The sequence below is a fragment of the Pinus tabuliformis genome, chromosome 7, assembly GCF_031772625.1.
Source record: "Pinus tabuliformis cultivar Carrire ecotype Pingquan chromosome 7, CPIR1, whole genome shotgun sequence".
Classification (NCBI taxonomy): domain Eukaryota; kingdom Viridiplantae; phylum Streptophyta; class Pinopsida; order Pinales; family Pinaceae; genus Pinus; species Pinus tabuliformis.
Window position 1 is genome coordinate 614,421,052 of NC_142293.1, and position 21,426 is coordinate 614,442,477.

A 21,426-nucleotide genomic window follows, 5' to 3' on the forward strand; every position below is an offset into this window, starting at 1 on the left:
GGTTTGGTCTAAATCTGCATTTTATAGCAATTTTACATCTATATGTTATTGTTCTATTGGTAGGAATTGCATTTAATAAATTTAAAAAGGCAAAATCTAGCATTACTTGCATGTTTTACCCCTAAAAATAGGCTGACATCTAGATATTTATTGCTGTTACATGCATTTTCAACCATTAAAAACTTAAAGTTGACCTATCCCTTGCTTACCTCTTTAATAGCCTTTAGTCCTTTGTTGATTTTATCATTTAGAGGTTATTTCTTTGCTGTTATATGCTATTGCATGCTGTAAATCTGCATATCATAAAACCCTAACTTGTAACAGCTTTCCTTTAGTTTATTGATGTTGGTGGAAGGTGTACTTGGACATTTGTAACTCTTATCCAAGCCTCCAAGGCTCTGCCAATACCTTTTCCCTAACCATTAAATTCCAATCACCCTCAGGCCCTCCTTTATTGAAGAGTTTTCTAGGTGATTTATCTGCAGGATCCTTAGAAAGCCATTTGTCTTAGAACCCTAGTCATCTAACCTTCAAGTCTTGCTAGGGAAACCTCCCTTGTGAGGATAACATCCAACAACAAAACAGCAGGAGAGAAGTTGTTAAGGTGACAATGGTGGTTGATCTCTTCGTTACCATAAGACCTAGATTGCCTAGTGAAGCTTTGCACTAGGCCTGCCAGATTTTGCAGTAACAGGGTCCTACCAAACTCAAACCCATATATACCTCAAATGCTCATCAAAAGCCACAGTTAACACCCTAGTCCGAAAAGCCTGACAGATGAGGTAAACCACACCTCCAAACCCATGAACTCCACCAGGTCTCTAAGTCTCATGCCTAAATGCCAAAGTGCAGTGATAACCGGTAATAGATGGGAGTTCTCTCTGGTAGCAGTCATGTGTTTCAGTGAGAAGATAAGGATCCTGCATCTAGAGAGGACCAGATAGAACCATTACAGTTCCAGCATGTAATAGAGATTATAGTTTTCCCACTCGACCCAATCAAAAGGGCCATTCAGCACACCAAGGATATATCTTTTAGTGCCACTGACCCATTTTTGTGGCCATTTGTAGGATATTAATAAATTTTCTAATCTTCTTATTTTTGGACACAGCTGTAACAATCAATTTGTTTTCTTTACTGGCTGCTAAAACCTGCTAAATAGCCTTCCTAAATTCTTCTAGTTGGGTAGAACATTGAAGGTGAATGAAGAGAACAAAGTTCGCATTAATTTAAAATTGAACATTGAATACATGAACTGAGAATGAGCAAACAAAAATGAGATGTTTGAAAGAAGGAATGGGATAGATAGAATACAGCTGAATTGGTCTCTATTTTTTCAATATTTACTTTATTGGTGGGTCCCACAGGTTAGGAAAAAAGTGGAAACAAGTTTGACAACATGAAATGTACAAGAGATGCCCCAGAAATTCCCCATGGAAGTATCCATTTTTGTGAAATGTCTGGATACATTTCCTCAGAGTTTATATAGGCATTTCAGAAACAGGTACATTCAGAATTGTTTCCCTGGCAAAAAACTGCCTGCAATAATAAGTTTGCTGTAAGAGATGAAAACAAATTTACCTGCAGCAGTTTTCCCTGTAGCATGCTTCCCTTCTAAAACCACATCATCTGGTGAGGGACTGTCAAACTTGAAAGGCTCTGTTCATAACCACACAAAATCTCTGAGATCCTAACAATCCAATCATAAATTACAGGCTTTCTTAAGACAACAAAATTCCAATAAACATATTTGAAATTTGATTTTCACTGAGCATAAGAAATTTTGAAGCAAAGCTAAAGAAAACACTGGGCGATAGAAATAGATCATTACAAACTACAATTGAATGCAGAGTAGGAATAATACTGAAAACTATATAACATGTCACTAAATATTAGAAATGCCCCCATTTTGTCACCAGAAGTTATGAGTGTTTCCCCTGGATAATGTGCAGACCTATGCTTATATTTCTGGATTTGGAGTCAGGAATTGCAAAAAACTTTTGAATGTCATGGAAGTTTGCACAAAGAATGCCTTGGTAACCATCAGCTTTGCTGCTCTGCAAATCATATCTTATTTGCTGTAAAATTTTAGCCTGTTTAGGTTTCTGTGAAGGCATTCCGGCAAAAAGAGACTTTGCCAGTACTGATTTTTGAGATGCTTTGCATGTCTCATTAACTGCAAAAATAAACAGACTTCAGCTTATAATGTATTAGTTGAAAACACAAGTAACATCCCACATCCGTACTACACTGCATACGTGTCAGAGTTGTTAATCCTTAAAAGACCTTAATCCCATGCTTACAATTAAAGTTTAATGAATCTGTAAAGACTTATACTGCCAAAATACTTCATGCACCTGTATCTTTTGTAACAGCTATCTGAGAGACTGCTAAAGAAGCATTATAAATCGCTCCACATACGTCACATACAGATAAAGACTCTGGATTATCATATTTGCAAACTGTACAATGCCAATACACAGGTGGTACATTGCACTGGTCCAACTTAATCACATTCCCTACAATGTGACATGTCCTCTCACGTAAGAAGTTACAACAATAAAAAAATTGCTACAACAGTAGGAATTAAAATAGCTCTTCCGATATACATGTCAATTAACCCATTCAGACAGATACTACAGGTAATTAATATAGACAGAAACACGGGACAGAAAAAGATCATGCCAAATACAAGTTATGAAAGCACATACTATGGTACATTATAGAAAGATCTCAAACAAAAAAGTTCATTGCTATAAAAGAAAGATAAAAGAGATGGAATCATAGCAAGGATGTCTCAAAACCGTTTTTCTAAACAAAATGCTTCGTAGAGTTTTACTGTGGGAAGCCTAGAATTAGATAATACAGTAAAATTAGATGAATGAGGCCTAAAACACAACCGGCATTTCTAAATTTTTTGCCAATTTTTACCCAACCGGAAGACCTACAGCACAAAAGATATCTAGGAGTCCACACAAATCTAGGGACATGCAGATGGTCCCCAAAATGTCCCTTAAATTTTGCCTGGAAAGAGGGGGAACCCCCTTAAAGTCCCTGATGGCATCCCCGACATTTCAGTCATCTCTGAGTAACAAAAGAGCCAACCCATGAGATAAATCTAATAGTCCCGTTGGCAAAGATTGGGATGCATTGGAGGACCAGTAACTCCTATATAAATAATTGTTCTCTGTTATAATACCTAATGATATAATAGGTGAAGTACATTTACTGATTATTAAATATGTTGTTGCTAGTGTTGAATGGGCACAATTATTGAAGTCATGACCAACCCTTTATATATATATATATATATATATATATATATATATATATATATATATATATATATATATATATATATATATATATATATATATATATATATATATATATATATATATATATATATATATTGGCAAAGATTGGGATGCATTGGAGGACCAGTAACTCCTATATAAATAATTGTTCTCTGTTATAATACCTAATGATATAATAGGTAAAGTACATCTACTGATTATTAAATATGTTGTTGCTAGTGTTGAATGGGCACAATTATTGAAGTCATGACCAACCCTTTATATATATATATATATATATATATATATATATATATATATATATATTTTTTTTTTTTTTTTTTTATGTGCAACTACAATTAGCATCCTGTCATCATTCTTACGATACTGCCATACCCCCGAAACAGGGGAAGGGAACGCCAAAGGAAGTCAATGGTGGATACTTTGCAGAAAGGGAGGCATTGCCTTTTTATTTTCCAACACTGAGTTGCATCAAATTCTTTTCTGTTTTTGAAAAGGAAGTCGCTTTTTTTTCCACTAACGTTTGTAGAGTTTGTGAAATTGAACGGAACAAAAGGTGAAAATGTGCTTGTTGAATTCATCAGAAAGGATGAGGCATATATCTCATTCTTATAGTTTTGTGTTGACTGCTACAAGAGTATAGCTCTTCTAACTCTGCAATCATTTCGAATGGCTGAGTCTCTACAAGTCCTTTTCAGATGTGTTCAGTACTCATGAATGAAGCTAGACATTACCAGCTACGATGCTAACTATTTTACAGGATCCATGGATTTACATTGTACAATCCTCTGAATAACACACACAAGCAGTGTTAAGGGTACCAATAGGCACACATGTTTCAGTGAGTCTAGAAGAATGTGATTCAAAATCTCTTCATTTCTGTAAATATAAAATTAACAATTCTCAGTATTGTTATAAATAATCAAATTTCATCCCAAAATATATTTTGTTTTGACAACCGACTTTAGTAATAATAAAATCCAAACACATTTGGTGGAAACTGCTCGTAAGATGTTGCTGTGTCCATGGCAATGGTTGTTGATTGTATAGGGTTTCAAAACATGAAATCTCTGCAGCCATTTCTAATGCGATCATCTTCAAGCTATCTATAATTTATAGACATGAGTGTGAAGCACTTACAGTTTCAAATAAAGTGGTTTTATCTGAAACAATTTTCTGTGCTGTTTGGATCAATGGAAAGACAGTCTATATCCACAAGTGGTGAACGTGAAAATGATCTTAACCATGAATTGTCACTCACGAATGGATTCATATAACTATGACACTCACAAAAGTCATTTGCGAGACATTTTACTCAGTCGTTCTCCAAGTCTTTAGAAACTTTACTCTGTGAAAGGGTAAGTAATAGAGTGATATGGTCAAATCCCTCACTCAACTGATAAACATAATAATGCATAAAATATCTTGATGTTCAAAGATCTAGAATCCAATTAGCTAGAATGCATAAGTTGGTGGTCCTTTCCTTGTTCGGCAAGTTTGACTTCACAACATACAAGTTTCCAATTATTTTGTGATGGATTTATGTTTTTACAACCTGGGAAGTTTGATACACCTTGTGTGTCAACCAGCGAGACTTGGGTGTCATCAATGTCACATCAAGTTCCAACTATGGAAGGTTTCTTTAATAGTATTTTCTAAAGCATGCATCAAATAAAAATCCGTACTAGACATAAGCCCAACTACCAATGATCTTGAACCTCGAGTGTAAGCATCGGTTATGAAATCTAAGAACATTGTAAAGCATGGAACCTTTATCATAAGGCAAAATTTATAAATCTTGTCCATCTGATACACCTCCACCTTTAATTCCTAAGTCTGATTTGTAATTTCAAAGCAAAATTCTTAATAAATCGGGCATTATAGAACAAGCATATACAGCGATGAACTTTGGATATTCGAGACGACACTCAGAATGAAATACATTTGATTTGTTTCCCATAGATTTTTTTGTGAGCACAATATAGAACCCTTAATACCAAATATGAGATATTCAGAACTTTGAGGTATTTGTGATTTTGGACCCTAAAGTGGCACCAGTGTGAGGTTCAATAAACTTTGCTGCATCATGACTCATGAACACATACAAACCAAGACCATCAGAAAAACATCTGCAAAGTTGAAACTTGATGTCCATTGAGTAGAAATTACAATAAGTACAATAGTGGAACATTAAGTACACCAGCATCCCCCCTCCTTCAGCTTCATTTGGGGAAAGAAAAGGGCCATTGAGAGCTATCACCCCTTAACGACAACTTCCTCCATCCCAAGCAAACTCTGCAACTTGAGAAATTTGGCCTTTGTCATGTTGATTTTTCATGATCTTCTAGACTGATAATTACTTTCCAATGATTTCTTAATTAATCCATCTTATGTTACATTCATCATTAAGCAATTACACAGAAAATCTCAACAGAAATGCAATAATGACAGTAAAATCATAAAGAGACAGCCAAGCACAAGAGACACAAAAGTTTACCATGGGAAAACCCTAGGGAAAAACCCAGCAATCTTTTCTTGGGAGAAATTGATCAATTCTACAAAAGTACAATCTGAGTTTTGTAAGACCACCTGGAGACTCCTAGGGCTTGACCAGCCCTTCTCCCATGAACAGAATTCTAGGGCTTGACATGTTGAAAATTGTAACCAGGTTCTGTCTTCGTTATGATATAAATGTAATCATGACATTGTATATTCTTTATAAAGAAAGAAAAAAAATTATATTTTATTTTTGGAGTATGGGTTTCATACTCAAGTTTGAGTCAAAAGTATGCTCTTCATGCTTTTAGGCCTTCTGGATCTTTTAAGGTTTTTCTAGGATGAAGTATAATATTATTCATGTGTCATAATCCCATTTGGACTCATTGTAATGAAAAAAATATATTTATATTGTCAAGAAAAAGCCATGGATAAGCCCAAGACCAAGTCGGCCCAAGGAGCAGATCAAGTCAGCCTAAAGGGAGGGAATTCGACCCTCAATAAAGGCTATCTAAAGGAGAGCAGTTCGACTCACTTGGCACAATCATCTCACACAAGTTCAATCTGCAATAGCAAAGAAGAGAGAGAGGAGCTGGAGGACGAAGAAGAGGAGCAAAAGTCGAAGTTTGCAAAAGATTTTATTTTCTTATCTTGCTAGGGTTTGTGAAGCTTACCTCTGCAAGAGGTCGAAGTTCTGAAGCAGTTGTAGTAGGCCGAAATTGCAAGGCGGAAATTCTGTTGCAAGGTCGAAGTTCTGGAAGTTGTCAAGAAGATGATCTTGCTAGGGGCTGGCTTGGGACTTGGAGGATTTGTTGGCTTTAGTCTTTGGGTCTTCGAAGTCTCTTTGTAAGCAGATTCTAAAGAAGAAGAGAAGCATTTTCTGGGTTTTCACCTTGGAGGGGTTTTACCCTAGATTGGCGCCTATATCTTGTGTATTGTCTCTTTGTGATCTTCATTGTTTTGGTAATTGCTTGATGAACAAAATTAAAGAAGTAATAAAAGACCAACTAATATCATAAGTAATTATCAAGATAAGGAAAATAAGTTATAATCTACAAGTCTCCAGATTTTCCGGCATGGCATCAGAGCTAAGGTGCAAGAAGGAGACTGAAGATCACATCTTTGTTGGCACTATGGCAAGGGTTATAAGGAAGGGTTTCAAGGTTCTTGGAAATCTCACTACATCTATCAAGATTACTCTATCGAAGATCATCTCCAAGCTCGCAAAGGAAGTAGCAGATGGAAGTTTGTTCTCCACTTTATCCAGCACATTCAAGGACGAGAATGTATGGGTTATTGACAGTGGTGCCTCCAGACATATGACGGGAGAATGCAGTCAACTCCAAACCCTATCTAAGGGTATCTCATCTCATTCAATCGAACTTGGAGACAACAAGAGCTATCCAATGAAAGGCATTAGATCTACATCATTGGAGCTTGAGTCAAGTGGAAGCAATCACCTCAACAACATCTTATATGTTCCAAGTTTGATGAAAAACTTACTTTCTATTTCTTGTTTAGAGGATAAATGTGATAGAATTGCTTTTGTTGATGGCAAGGTTTTGGTTTGGGGTAAGTGCTCAAGTATTGATAACGCTGGGGTAATTGGGATTCATGAGGGAACATTGTATAGACTCTTTACACCTCTATCTAAAGCCCTAGTCCACTTGGAAGTGAGTCCTTTCGAACTATGGCATAGAAGGTATGGACACCTTAATTTTAAGATTTTGCCATCTCTAAGTCAAATGGTCAATGGCATCCCTGAATTGAAGGAAGAACATGAAGGGACCTGTAAGGGATGTGATCTAGGGAAGAACATAAAGAAACCATTTGTAAGTAATGGCACCAGATATAATGAAATTTTAGATCTCATACACTCAGATGTATGTGGACCTATGGCAGTCAAGTCTCTTGGTGGGCATCAGTATTATGTTGCCTTCATTGATGATTACTCAAGGAAGACTTGAATATACCTTCTCAAGAATAAGGATGAGGTATTCGAAAAGTTTCAAGAGTTCAAGAATGAAGTGGAAAACCTAACCGATAGAAAGATCAAGACTCTGAGGTCCAACAATGGTGGAGAATACACCTCCAAGGAATTGATAGATGTCTACAAGGAAGCAGGGATTAAGAGGGAGCTCATTGTTCCTTATAATACTAAACAAAATGGCATAGCAAAAAGGAAGAATAGAACTATTGAGGAATGCGTTAGAGCTACGCTACATGATCAAGATCTCCCTCAATTACTATGGTGAGAGGCATGCATGACAGCTATCTACTTACAGAATCGAAGTCCTCACAGGATTCTCAACAACATGACTCTGGAAGAAGCATTTACAGAAACGAAGCCAAGTGTGGATCATCTTCGAATATTTGGGTGTCCTATGTATATTCATGTACCCGAGGACAAAAGAAAGAAGTTAGATCCTACCAGTTTAAAGGGCATCTGTGTGGGATATAGTGCTTCATCAAAAGCATATAGAAACTATATTAAGGACGATCGTTGAATTGAAGTAAGCAGGGATGTCATCATTGATGAGAGCATAGCTTATAAGAAATCAAGGGATGTTTCGGTTGACTATGATGAAGAAGAGATACCTATCTTTGAGGATACCTCTAGGGGCAATGATGGTCAAGAGCAGACATCTACCCAAGAAAATGTTGAAGGTCTTTGTGAACCTATACAACAAGGGATTATTCCAAAAAATTAGAAGAGGCATGTTTGGTTGAAAACTACTCTTCAAGAAGCAGAAGAACATACAGCTTCAGGGACCTCCAGGGAAAGTAAAAGACTGAAAAGGTAATCAGGATATGTTGCATACATGACAAGGCTTATTGAAGCAAAACCTTCCTCCTATAAAGATGCAGCTAAACATCAAGAGTGGAGGAATGCTATGCAAGAAGAATACCAGTCCATAATGAAGAATGACGTCTGGGAGATTATCCCTAGGCCAAGTGACAAATCTTTAGTCACTTCAAAATGGATCTACAAGATAAAGCAGGTTGCAGATGGGAGCATCAACAAATACAAAGCAAGGTTTGTAGCAAGAGGCTTCTCACATAAAGAAGGAATTGAATATGAGGAAACCTTTGCTCCCATAGCTAAGCATACAACAATAAGATCGCTTGTTTCCTTGGTTGCTACTATGGGATCGAACATCTATCAAATGGATGTCAAGACAACTTTCCTGAATAGGACAATTGATGAGGAGGTTTACATTGAACAACCTTAAGGATTTGAAATAAATCAGAGGGAGATTCATGTCTACAGATTGAAGAAGGCTCTATATGGCTTAAAGCAAGCACCTAGAGCTTGGTATGCAAGAATGGATGCATACCTATTGAGACTTGGTTTTTCCATGAGTACTATAGATCCTAACCTATATATTAGGGTGGTCTAGAGTGAACCAGTTATCATACTCTTGTATGTGGATGACCTACTAGTCACAGGTGTAGAGCATCGAATTCAAGAATGCAAGAAGCAGTTAGCAGTAGAGTTTGATATGAAGGATCTTCAAATCATGCATTATTACTTGGGACTTGTTACCGCTCAAACTAGCAGGGGACCTAAGGGGGATCCCTAGAGGGCAAATGTTAGGCCAAGGGCAACAAATGGAGACTTAGCCCACTGTCACCTCAGCTAAGGCTCCCTTCTATTTACAGACTTGCACCGATGGGAGGAGACCCAATATATATGGAGTCACTAATGAATGACAAGTCAATGGATATGAGTGACCCAAACAAACCCTTTCTCATAAAAGCTTGAAGGATGGAGCTTGCTTACTTTCGAAGCAAGATACAATGTATTCCAAGGAAAGGAAGAAAGAATTTTGAGGGTTAGGTTTATGGGATAAGACTTGTGAAGGAGTTCCCCAATCCCTAAAATCCTTGTTAGAATTGGTATCCTGAATGGTTCTTGAAAAATGGTCTTTCAAAGGAACGGGACCACACAGGGCCAAGTGGACCCGGTCTAGGATATGAGGAAGGTATGAAGCAACCAATGATATTCTTACCCTAAACAAGGTGGGGGTAAGATCAAGAAAAAAAATTCACTTGAAGATGTTGTCTTAATCCTACGAGGTACTAGCTGTGAAAATTCAGAAACCTCAAATCCCATTGCAGCAACTGATTAAGTTTCTTCTATTTGTTAAATTAACTGAACAGATTATATTATTTGCAGTTTCCTACGGCAAATATCGAAACTAATACTCTGCAGCCTTCACAAAATAAATCTTGTGGAAGAAAATTAATGTTGGAAGAATAGATGCAAACACACACAAATAACACCAATATTTTTGGACCAGTGTCCCCAAAAAACCCAACTTGGGAAAACCGGTGCAGCAGTTGAGGGTTTTATTTATTATGCAATAGTAAATCTGAGTACAAATCTATGGAAGCTCAAATCTAGCTTTCCATACAGAGAAATAACTAACAGGAGATCTAGAGAGAAAAATCTCACTCCCACCGGTGATCCAACACTGACCTTGGCTCAAGATGAGCTTCCCCTTGCTGCCTCTGCGTCAACCTATGCAGATCTGCGTCACCCAACTCGGACCAATGTCTCTCTCGCTAATTGATCAGTTGCTCCTTGGAAAATCGATTCTCCTACTCTCCAAGCTCCCACTCCGACTTCTCCTCAGCAAAATACGGATCTCCCTCTGAAGCTCTGCGCTGCCTCTCTGTGGCACTCATTGCCTCTCTGCTATGCACTCACCGGGCTGGAGAAACTTCCTTCCGGTATTAATATCCCTGCCCCTCTCTCACTGTTTTAATCTTATTGAATCACCTTCGGCAACTCACAGCTGCTACTCTGGAAATCGATTTCCCAGCAAAATCGAAATTTATGGTGGCTCACAAGTGTGTTCTCCAACCCCCATCAAATTTCTTCTTATAATATCTCGTTGAGACATCAACGGCCAAGATTAAAAAATAATCGATGGCTAAGATTAACTAGAACTCGATCCATGTCTTCTTCTAGAAGATTCTCACCATGACTTAATTAATACCCTTTAATTAATCAGTTTTCCTAAGTTTGGACTTAGGTCCCATTAAAAAACGATTAATTATTTTAATTAAGTCTTCTCTAGGTGGAATTTCCATAAACGATTTCTGGGTTTTGGAGAATACATGTATTCTAGCCTGTCCACCAAATTTCGTGGCAAGAACACATCTAATGCTACAAAAACTAACACTCCCTCTTAGCGAGAAAAGTGCTCTAGCACTGCAACCCACTGAAGCAACACCCTGTCTCTGCACCACCTCCTGTTACGCCGCTGATGTCTGGCAGCTGCTGCCCACCAACTACTACGCAACTCTGATAAACGTTGCATCTGTATTGCTGCTGGCCCTGCTAAACTGCTGCCAACACAACAACTCCCTCTCCATCTACTGTTGTTGCAATTGCAACAACTGCAACGAAAAAGCATCCAAAATTATTAAGCTAACTGTGGTCAGTATGATGCATCTGTCACCTGAGTCCTGGCTGCTGCTAGACTCTGCATTGTCATTGAATCCTCTGCGTTGTCACTGAATCCTCTACCCTATCACTGAATCCTCTGCGCTACTGTTGACTCTGCTTTGTGCCAACTGCACTGTTGCCAACTCTACACTCGGTTGCCCAATATCTGACTTGCTACTAGATACTGCATTTGTCACTCTGGCACTTGACTGCACTAACTGCCATTGATCCATCCTACTACTGCATGCTATGGGCTCCCATAGCAAGGTATTGATTCATGAGGTGGACCTCCTCAAGAATCCTATCTTGTAGCTCTCTGGGGCTACAAAACCAAATCACCCCACCTCACTTCTGGAGGTATCTCGATGATCACGGCAAACTCTTCCTCCAATCTGGAGGACAGCCTGTCAATCTCCGTGCATGTAGCCTGCTGATCTTGCTTCTCCTCCTTCTCCTTCTTTCTGAGAGAGCATTGAGTGTTGTAGTGGCCAAGCTCACCAAATCTAAAACATTTCACCTTGGAAATGTTCTTCTTCCTCCTACATTGCTCCTGTTGCCCCTTTGATGCGAGGGCCCCATCTTCCTCTTCCTTTACTTGCTTCGTCCCACTACTGCTGCTAGTTATGGTGGTCTTCACCAAATCTCGCTTCATCTCCTCCTACTGCAGATCAGCCCACATTCCCAGTCTGGCAACTTTTCTCTTCCCAGAATACTCTAAATGAAGACTTGCCACTCTTCGGAAACGTTGTTTAGAGCAAACCGCACCAACTCTGTAGGCCGAGGCACTGACCCTACTACAGACAACTGATCTTGGATATCCTTGTGGCTAGTAAGGAATGGATCTGTGCGCTCCCCTTTCTGCATCCTCGTGCATCTCAGCTTCTCCTCAAGATACATCTTCTGTTGCTCGGAAAATCCCTCGTATGGCATAGCAAGTGTCTCCCACATCTGTCGGGCAGTATCTTTTCCAACTATGTGAGACACCACGTGATCTCGAACTCCATCGAGAATCAGCCTCTTTTCCTTCGCCATTTCCTTCTTGTAGGCCTTAAGCGGATCTGCATCTACTAGTACAGTTACCACTGCATTGATATAAGCTTTGAGATCATACTCATCCAGAAGACAAGAAATTCTTGCCTTCCAGATCACGTAGTTGGAGCCTCTGTCCAACCGATCCTGATCTCTCAACCCTGTTGATGCTATCTCTGCAAAAATGTTGAATTCCTCCTCTTCTCCTCTGCGCAGCTCTTGACTAGCTCTACGCACTCCCTGCTAGAGTGGGCAAATATGCTCACAGCTACTGCTGCTCTGATAGGAATATTCGAACTTTTGGGCTAGAAGTCCCCTAAAGAAAGAATTCCCTTAGTGTGTGTTCTTCCTTCCTCCTGACGCTATTTTGCACTAGCAAACTGTTGCAAAATAACTGTGTCCTAGTAGAAGATCTACTCTGCAAGGAAAAATATTGCGCCTCCCTCTGCCTCTAGTAACCTCTGATCTAGAAAATCTATTCTCTATCGACTCTCTTAGAGAAATAAATCTTCCTCAGAAACTGACCCTCCTGGCCCAAGGACTATGTTACCCTTTGAGGGTTTTGAACTACTACCTACGCAGAAATTCCAACCTCCTTCTCCTCTGCTGTTACTGCGCTCTCCGACTTCTATTTGTGCTCTGATGCCATGTGAAAATTCGAAAAACTCGAATCCTACTGTAGCAACTGATTAATTTTCTTCTATTTGTTAAATTAACTGATTATGTTTTGATCCCGAAGCTAGGGCTTGAATTTTCTTCCAACTCCACTATTGGAATGGCTTCAAAATTGGAGAAGGGCTAGAGGAAAGGCCAGCGCAGGAGACCTTAAGAGATCGATTTTTTTTTTATGGCTAGCTTGTCGGGAAATTGATGCCCTAGTCACCCAAATGTGGCTAGTCCTGGAAGGATATGACAAAATGTGGATTTTAGGGTCCACCCTTGGTAGATCAGTCACCAGTGCCTTAATCTTCGGGGAATGGAGTCTATGTTGAGTAAGAGTAGGATTTCTTGTCCCCAATCAAGGAGCCCTCGATATCACTTCATTTTTCCTTCTAGGTCAAGAAGAAGCAACCTTGTAGCGTTTATACTTCGATGTGCAAGAGAAATGGCTTGTCAAGGTCAAATTTTACCCCTAGGAGATTTCTCTCCTATTACATGGCCCATATATTGAAGGAAATGCTATAATAGAGACAAATTCTACAATATTAAGCAGTAAATGTATGCAGCAATTATGCCTTAAAATAGCGAAAATCCCAATCCAACATATATGACAAAAGTAAACAAGGATAACATCAAAAGCACATACTTACATGTAATAGAGTATATCTATCCATTCACAATTGACAGTAAAGAAGCTCCAAGAGAAGATAGACCCATATCCATACATCAAAACTCATCCATAAAACTCCAATTCATCCTTAGAAAAAGTGAAAAAATCTCATGAGAGAAATGAACTCATCTCACTCCTACTTATACATAACTTAGGAGTTCGAATTAGCCTCCTTGGCCTACATAAGCCCCAAAAATAAAATAATGTGCTAATAATACAACTTTTGGTGACAAGACCACCAAACTAGCTCATAAATGAAATAGTAAGCCTCTCAAGAGGTCAGATAATAATCTATGCATGTCATAGGACCCTCTAAGAGTCCTAATGAGGTCCACGGGTGCCACAATGAAGAATAGGACCCTCAAAAGCAGTGGACAAGGGATTGGCCCCTTGTAATAACCTGTGGACCTCCAAATGACATGTGGGGGCACACAAGTGTCTTCATGGATCTCCAAACAAATCAAACATACCTGAAGGTCGCCTACAAGGGCTAGGATGATAGTGTAGGTGATGCCACATCAACGTACAAGTCTTGGATCATCTGCCAAGTGTATGGTGTAGATCTGGGGTCGATTGGGCATGATGGATCAGGGGCATCCTCCTCGTCCAATAAGTGAACCACGAGCAATCTCTAAATAGTTGTGGGGATCCATGAAGTGAAATCCGCTGTTGTGGAGGCCCATGGCTCTCAACGCTCACTCTATATGTGCCAGTGTAGCCCTCTGGAGGATTAGGACCCCGTATAGGGATACCAAACCCAAATGGAAACCATCTACAATCCTGCATAAGATCTAATGCATCCCCTAGCCTTCCAATACAACAAGTCATTAGAGAAATCGAGTAAATGAGCATACCTAACCATGGACCACAGGTGGGGACTTCATAATGGTTTGCCCTTTCATAATGGCCTTCGGGATGTGCCAATCTCTCCTAAACTCCAAATGGAGTTAACCAAGTGCCCTATTAGATGGTTTCTACTTCTGAAGGGGATAATATAGTCAAGGTACATCCTTCAAAAGGTGGTGGCATGTGGTATATAGGTGAATGAAGTAGGGAATGAGAAGGGACAACCCTGGGTCACATGTTGGGGTACAAGGGTAGCTGATAAGAGGGAAGCCCACACTTGGGTTTATAATGTATAAGAAGGAGCAATCGTGGTACATGAGGTGTCCCAACCTTGATTTTTCCACCCTTCTTTTATGCCTTTTGTCTTTTTTTATAATTTTCTTTGATTGACTGCTCAGGGCTCAAGGGGTTAGAGCATGATGTGTAGGCTATAGAAATGGAATCCCCTTTTTTAAGGTGGGGCGGTTCATCGTCCATCGGGGTTGGGACAATCATGGGTTCCTATATGATGAGGAAGGCTCATAGAACCTGTAGGAACCAGGATGATAGCCATGATGAAATGTTTTTGTCACGACCATCTTTTGCATTTTGTGGTACTTTTCCTGTTGAATGTGGCCATATATGCTTTTAACTTTCATTTCAGCTGCATCAACCTTCGGGCTTCATTCCAGGTCATGACCCAAGGTGTGGGCAAGTAAGGGGCAAGCTAACCCTATGTGGACCCAATGGAGGGATGTGGACCCAAGAGGGAAAAATGATGGATGGAGCAATAATGGATGGAAATAGGGTGATATAAGCAGATAAGGGAGCGGGACCGTGCAACCAAAATCGGGTTTCCCGTGAAATATCCTCGCTAGAAACAAATGGTCAGTAAAAGAGATCCCACAGGACTAGACCAAGGTTAATTCCTAAGAAGGCTCTAGGGGACAGAAGCACAGAGCTAGCCCATTCTTTTTGCTGGATCCCCCCATTAATTCATGCCCAAAAGTGTCCATGATAAGCAAACTACAATAATTCATTTCCAAATGACAAGGCATACCTTTAGATTCGGGAGGCCCACCTTCAAACATACGATCATGGCAGATGGGCAAGGAACCACATGGTTGGCTCAGGTGGTAGAGAAAATGGCACAATAAGCTAGCTGGTGGCACAATGAGCTAGCTGGTGGCTGCAAGGGGTTGTCGCTGTCGGCTGACGACCATCTCGGAGAAAAATTTCTCTTAGGGATATCAACCACAAAATGGTGGGTAACATCTGGCTCCAACTGGGACATGATCTCTTGAAGCATGGGCGAAGCTACTCGAACGAGAGGTCACGAGAACCTCATCAATCTCTTGGTTACTGTAGACCTATCGCCTACACATATAATAAATGGAAAAACATGGGACAACATGCTTTTGCAGCATCTCATGATTGCACATGCTAATATGTTAGGCCACAAAATCAACAAAAAATAAAATATGCAAATATGCATCTATCTACCAGGAGAAAATCATATGATGTTATTTTTAATGCAGAAATCAGTGCGCAATGCGTCCTAGCCTAACATGCATGTGATAATGCTAACACTAAGTGTAATCATAAAGCCAGTGCAACCAACATATCATCACATCAATATATATATGCCTGCCAGTATGATTACTCATGTAGAAACCCCCAAATCGAATGTGGACATAGTCACATGGCAGATGAAGCGGGTGGCAGGCAGGAAAATATGATCTCCATCCGAGGTAAAGGGAAGTCCTAGGAGAAAGAAAATTGGTCAATCTAAAGGTCCCAGGCTTTCCTTCAAGGTACAAAATGGTGGAATGAATGATCACTCCCAAGAACTCCTCATCACAATCACTGCTTGTAATATCATGCTTTGAAGATGACACGTGGTTGTGATGAGAGGGGAATGTATGGTGAGAGAAAGGAGTGCAACAAATAGGTCGCTCAATGTGATGGTCACATCGAAGAATGGAGGTCGCGGAGTGATCATAATCTTGAGGATGGGTCAAAGGGGATAAAGTATATTCAATTAAGGGTTCTTTCTTTACACCATATTCAGAAAAGGGAAAACGGGCATGGTCACTGGGGATCATATCAAAAGAGGTGAGGGAATTACTTGAGGAAGACTCAAGGTGGCGAAGAAGAGGGAAAGGCAAAGGAAAGGGCGAAGTATCATATTCAACGGGATTTCCTTCCCCAGAATCTAAAGGCTCAAGTGATTTGAATACATAGTCAAAAGACGGGTAGGTGGGAGCCTCATTTCTTTCCTCATTATAAACATTGAAGATTGGGCTTTCATTAAAAGGAGAATCAATCACTTCCAACTGCCCTTCTTCATAAAAGCGAAAATAATAATTCTCCTTCCCAAAGGCATCGATGGATATGCCATAACAAGTAATGTCTGGGATAAAGGAAAAACCAATCTCACTCTCATCTTCCTTGTCAATATCATAGATGGGAGCACAATCAAATTGGGCCCAACCATCCCCCATTTCCCCTTTTCAATGTGGAAATAATCTCCAATGTCATTCTCCAAGGAGCTCATGGGATCACCCTCCTCAAGGTTTTCAAAAGGAGAGTCATCAGGAGTGATATACTTGAGAATGGTAAGGTCAATCTCAGCGTTACTTTCCATAACTTCATTGTCCTCGACATATGTGCTTTCAAAATCATCTTGCCCGTCATGTAGCCCCAATGAGGACTCATCTTCCTACTCATCACTGAGGTCCTCAAGGTCATCTTCATCTTGGTTGGTTGACAAGAGGGACCTCTCTTCTTATCTCTTCTCTTTAAGAACAATGGCTAAGGTATTTGTTACATGATTCTGGTAGTATGCTTCGAGGAGGAGAGCATTAATAGGGTTCTCTTTATATTCACATTTCATCTTATGAAGCTTCACTTCTTCATCATATGAGCAAAAGAAAACTTCATTAGAATTATATTCCCTTACTACCTCCCTACATGACCTACTATATTCATCCATTCTTTCTTGCGTGACTTGGAGGCTCGTGGGATCCAAATCTTCGTCATCCTCAAAGGAGGTATTCTCTTTCACATTGTTATTGATGAGGTTATCTAGAATATTCACAGCACAAGTTATGTGAGCAAGGTCAAGGAGACGACTAGGATCCTCTTCATAAGCACACCTTACTATGTCAAGTTGTACTTCTTGCGACCTATAAAACCTGAGTATGAATTCCATATCCAAGCTCTCCAACATCTTTTGAAAAGATTCTACATATTCCACCGCTTTCTTTTGCAGCTCTTGAATCTCTTGGTTATTGAGTTTTTCAAATATAGGACCAAGAGAAATCTCCATTTTCTATGATTTTGCATGTTAAGATTATAATGGAGTTGCCAAGGTGAATTAAAGTGCCTTGATAGATGTTTGCTTCACCCTACAAGCATTAACTTTAAAGCTCAATGAAGAACTAGGGCTTCATTCTTCCAGTGGAGTCGTCAATAATGATACGTCGATATGTCGTACGAGGAACAAAACACACGTCTCGTGTCCCCGGCAACTACACCAAAATGTTATTGCTCAAACTAGCAAGGGACCTAAGGGGGATCCCTAAAGGGCAAATGCTAGGCCAAGGGCAACAAATGGAGACTTAGCCCACTGTCACCTCAGCTAAGGCTCCCTTCTATTTACGAACTTTCACCGATGGGAGGAGACCCGATATGTATGGAGTCACTAATGAATGACAAGTCAATGGATATGAGTGACCCAAACAAACCCTTTCCCAGAAAAGCTTGAAGGATGGAGCCTGCTTGCTTGCTTTCGAAGCAAGGTAGTATGTATTCTAGGGAAAGGAAGAAAGAATTTTGAGGGTTGGGTTTATGGGATAAGACTTGTGAAGGAATTCCCCAATCCCTAAAGTCCTTGTTAGAATTGGTATCCCGGATGGTTCTTGAAAAACGGTCTTTCAAAGGAACGGGACCACATAGGGCCAAGTGGACCCGGTCTAGGATATGAGGAAGGTATGAAGCAACCAATGATATTCTTACCCTAGACAAGGTGGGGGAAAAGATCAAGAAACAAATTTCACTTGAAGATGTTGTCTTGACCCTATGAGGTACTAGCCTTGGGGATGGCAGGGCAAATTTTGATCTTGAAGCTAAGGCTTGACTTTTCTTCCAACTCCACTGTCAAAATGGCTTCAAAATTAGAGGGCTACAGGAAAGCCCATCACAGGAGACCCTAGGAGATCGAATTTTTTTAATGGCTAGCTTGTCGGGAAATTGACACCCTAGTCACCCCAATGTGGCCAGTCTTGGAAGGATGTGAGAAAATGCGGATTTTAATGACCACCCTTGGTAGATCAATGCCCTAATCTTTGGAGAATGGAGTCTATGTTGAGTAAGAGTAGGATTTCTTGGTCCCCAATCACGGAGGCCTCAACATCACTTCGTTTTGCCTTCTAGGTCAAGAAGAAGCAACCTTGCAGCTTTTATACTTCGATGTGCAAGAGAAATGGCTTATCAAGGTCAAATTCTACCCCTATGAGATTTCGCTCCTATTACATGGCCCATACATTGAGGAAATGTTATAATAGAGACAAATTCTACAATATTAAGCAGTAAATGCATACAACAATTATGCCCTAGAACATCGAAAATCCCAAATCCAACATATATGACAAAAGTAGACAAGAATAACATCAAAAGCACGTACTTACATGTAATAGAGTATATCCAGCGATTCAGAATTGACAATAAAGAAGCTCCCAGAGAAGATAGACAAATATCCATACATCAAAACTCATCCATAAAGCTCCAATTCATCCTCAGAAAAAGTGCAAAAATCTCAAGAGAGAAAAATGATCCAAACCAAAGTGATGATGAGAAATGAACTCATCCCAATCCTATTTATACACAACTTAGGAGTTCAAATTAGCCTCCCTGGCCTACATAAGCCCCAAAAATAAAATAATGTGCTAATAATACAGCTTTTGGTGAGAAGCCCGCCAAACTAGCTCATAAATGAAATAGTAATCCTCTCAAGAGGTCAAATAATAATCTATGCATATCATAGGGCCCTCTAAGAGGCCTAATGAGGTCCATGGATGCCACAATGAAGAATAGGACCCTAAAAACCAGTAGACAAGGGGTTGGCCCCTTGTAATGACCTGTGGTACTCCAAATGATATTTGGGGAAACACGTGTCCTCATGGGTCTCCAAACAAATCAAAGATGCCTGCAGGTCGCCCACAAGGGCTAGGATGATAGTGTAGGTGATGCCACATCATCGTACAAGTCCTGAATCATCTGCCAAGAGTATGGTGTAGATCTAGGGCCGGTTGGGCATGATGGATCAGGTGCATCCTCCTCGTCCAATAAGTGAACCACGAGCAATCTCTGAATGGTTGTGGGAATCCATGAAGTGCAATCTACTGTTGTGGAGGCCCATGGCTCTCAACACTCACCCTATATATGCCAATGTAGCCATCTGGAGGATTAGGACCCTATATAGGGAGACCAAACCCAAATGGGAACCATCTGCAATCCTGCACAAGATCCAATGTGTCCCCTAGCCTTCTAGTACAACAAGTCAATAGAGAAATCGAGTAAAAGAGCTTACCTAACCATGGACCACGGGTGGGGACTTCATAATGGCTTGCCCTTCCATAATGGGCTTCCAAATGTGCCAATGTCTCCTAAACTCCAAATGGGGTTAATCAAGTGCCCTATTAGGTGGTTTCTACTTTTAAAGGGGATAATATAGTCAAGGTACATCCTTCAAAAGGTGGTGGCATGTGGTAGATAGGTGAATGAAGTAGGGAATGAAAAGGGACAACCCTGGATCACATGTTGGGATACAAGGGTAGCTGATAAGAGGGATGCCCACACTCGGGTTTATAATGTATAGGAGGGAGCAATCGTGGTACATGAGGTGCCCCGACCTTGATTTTTCCATCATTCTTTTATGTTTTTTGCCTTTTTTATGATTTTCTTTGGTTGACTGCTCGGGGCTCAAGGGGTTAGAGCATGATGTGTAAGATATAGCAGTGGAATTCGCTTTTTAGGGTGGGTCGGTTCATCACCCAATGGAATTGGGACAATCATGGGTTCCTATATGATGAGGAAGGCTCATAGAACCTATAGGAACTAGGGTGATGGCCATGATGATGGGATAGAGCTCATGTATTGGCTTTTGCCCACGTGCTAAAATATGTTTGTCCCACCATCTTTTGCATTTTGTGGTACTTTTCCTGTTGAATGCGGCCATATATGCTTTTAAATTTCTTTTCAGCTGCATCAACCTCCGGGCTTCATTCTAGGTCATTACCCAAGGTGTGGGCAAGGGGAAGAGGCAAGCTAACCCTATGCGGACTCAATGGAGGTATGTGGACCCAGGCAGGAAAAATGATGGATGGGGCAATAATGGATGGAAGAGGGTAATATAAGTGGATAGGGGAGCGGGACCATGCAACCAAAATCGGGGTTTCCCATGAAATACCATCCCTGGAACCAAATGGTCAGTAAAAGAGATCCCACAAGACTAGAATCCAAGGCTAATTCCTAAGAATGGTCTAGGGGACAAAAGCACAAACCTAGCCCATTCTTTTCGCCGAATCCCCCCATTAATCCATGCTTAGAATTGTCCATGATAAGCAAACTACAATACTTAATTCCAAATGACAAGGCATGCCTTTAGATTTGGGAGGCCCACCTTCAAACATACGATCATGGAAGATGGGCGAGGGACCATATGGCTGGCTCAAGTGGCGGAGAAAATGGCACAATGAGCTAGTTGGTGGCTACAAGGGGTTGCTGGCTACCAGTTGAGGATCATCTCGGAGAAAAATTTCTCCTAGGGATATTACGCACAAAATGGTGGGTAAAAGGACTAGAAGTATGGCAGAAGCCATAAGAGATATATCTTGGCCAAGGTAAGTATGCGATCAAGATACTTGAAAAGTATGGCATGATGGATTGCAAGTCTATGATGACTCCTA

General features: G+C 40.3%; 1 protein-coding gene across 1 annotated transcript in view; it reads right to left on the reverse strand.

Annotated features, from left to right (window-relative positions):
• Positions 1–1,510: 1,510 nt before the first annotated feature.
• The window catches only part of LOC149248937 (uncharacterized), a 136,970-nt gene continuing 117,054 nt past the window's right edge, over positions 1,511–21,426 (reverse strand). The window contains exons 4-6 of the mRNA XM_089451435.1: positions 2,358–2,519; positions 1,955–2,176; positions 1,511–1,659 (exon numbers count right to left, since the gene is read on the reverse strand). Of these exons, the coding sequence (XP_089307561.1) occupies positions 1,511–1,659; positions 1,955–2,176; positions 2,358–2,519 (533 nt within the window). The remainder of the gene's footprint in view (positions 1,660–1,954; positions 2,177–2,357; positions 2,520–21,426) is intronic.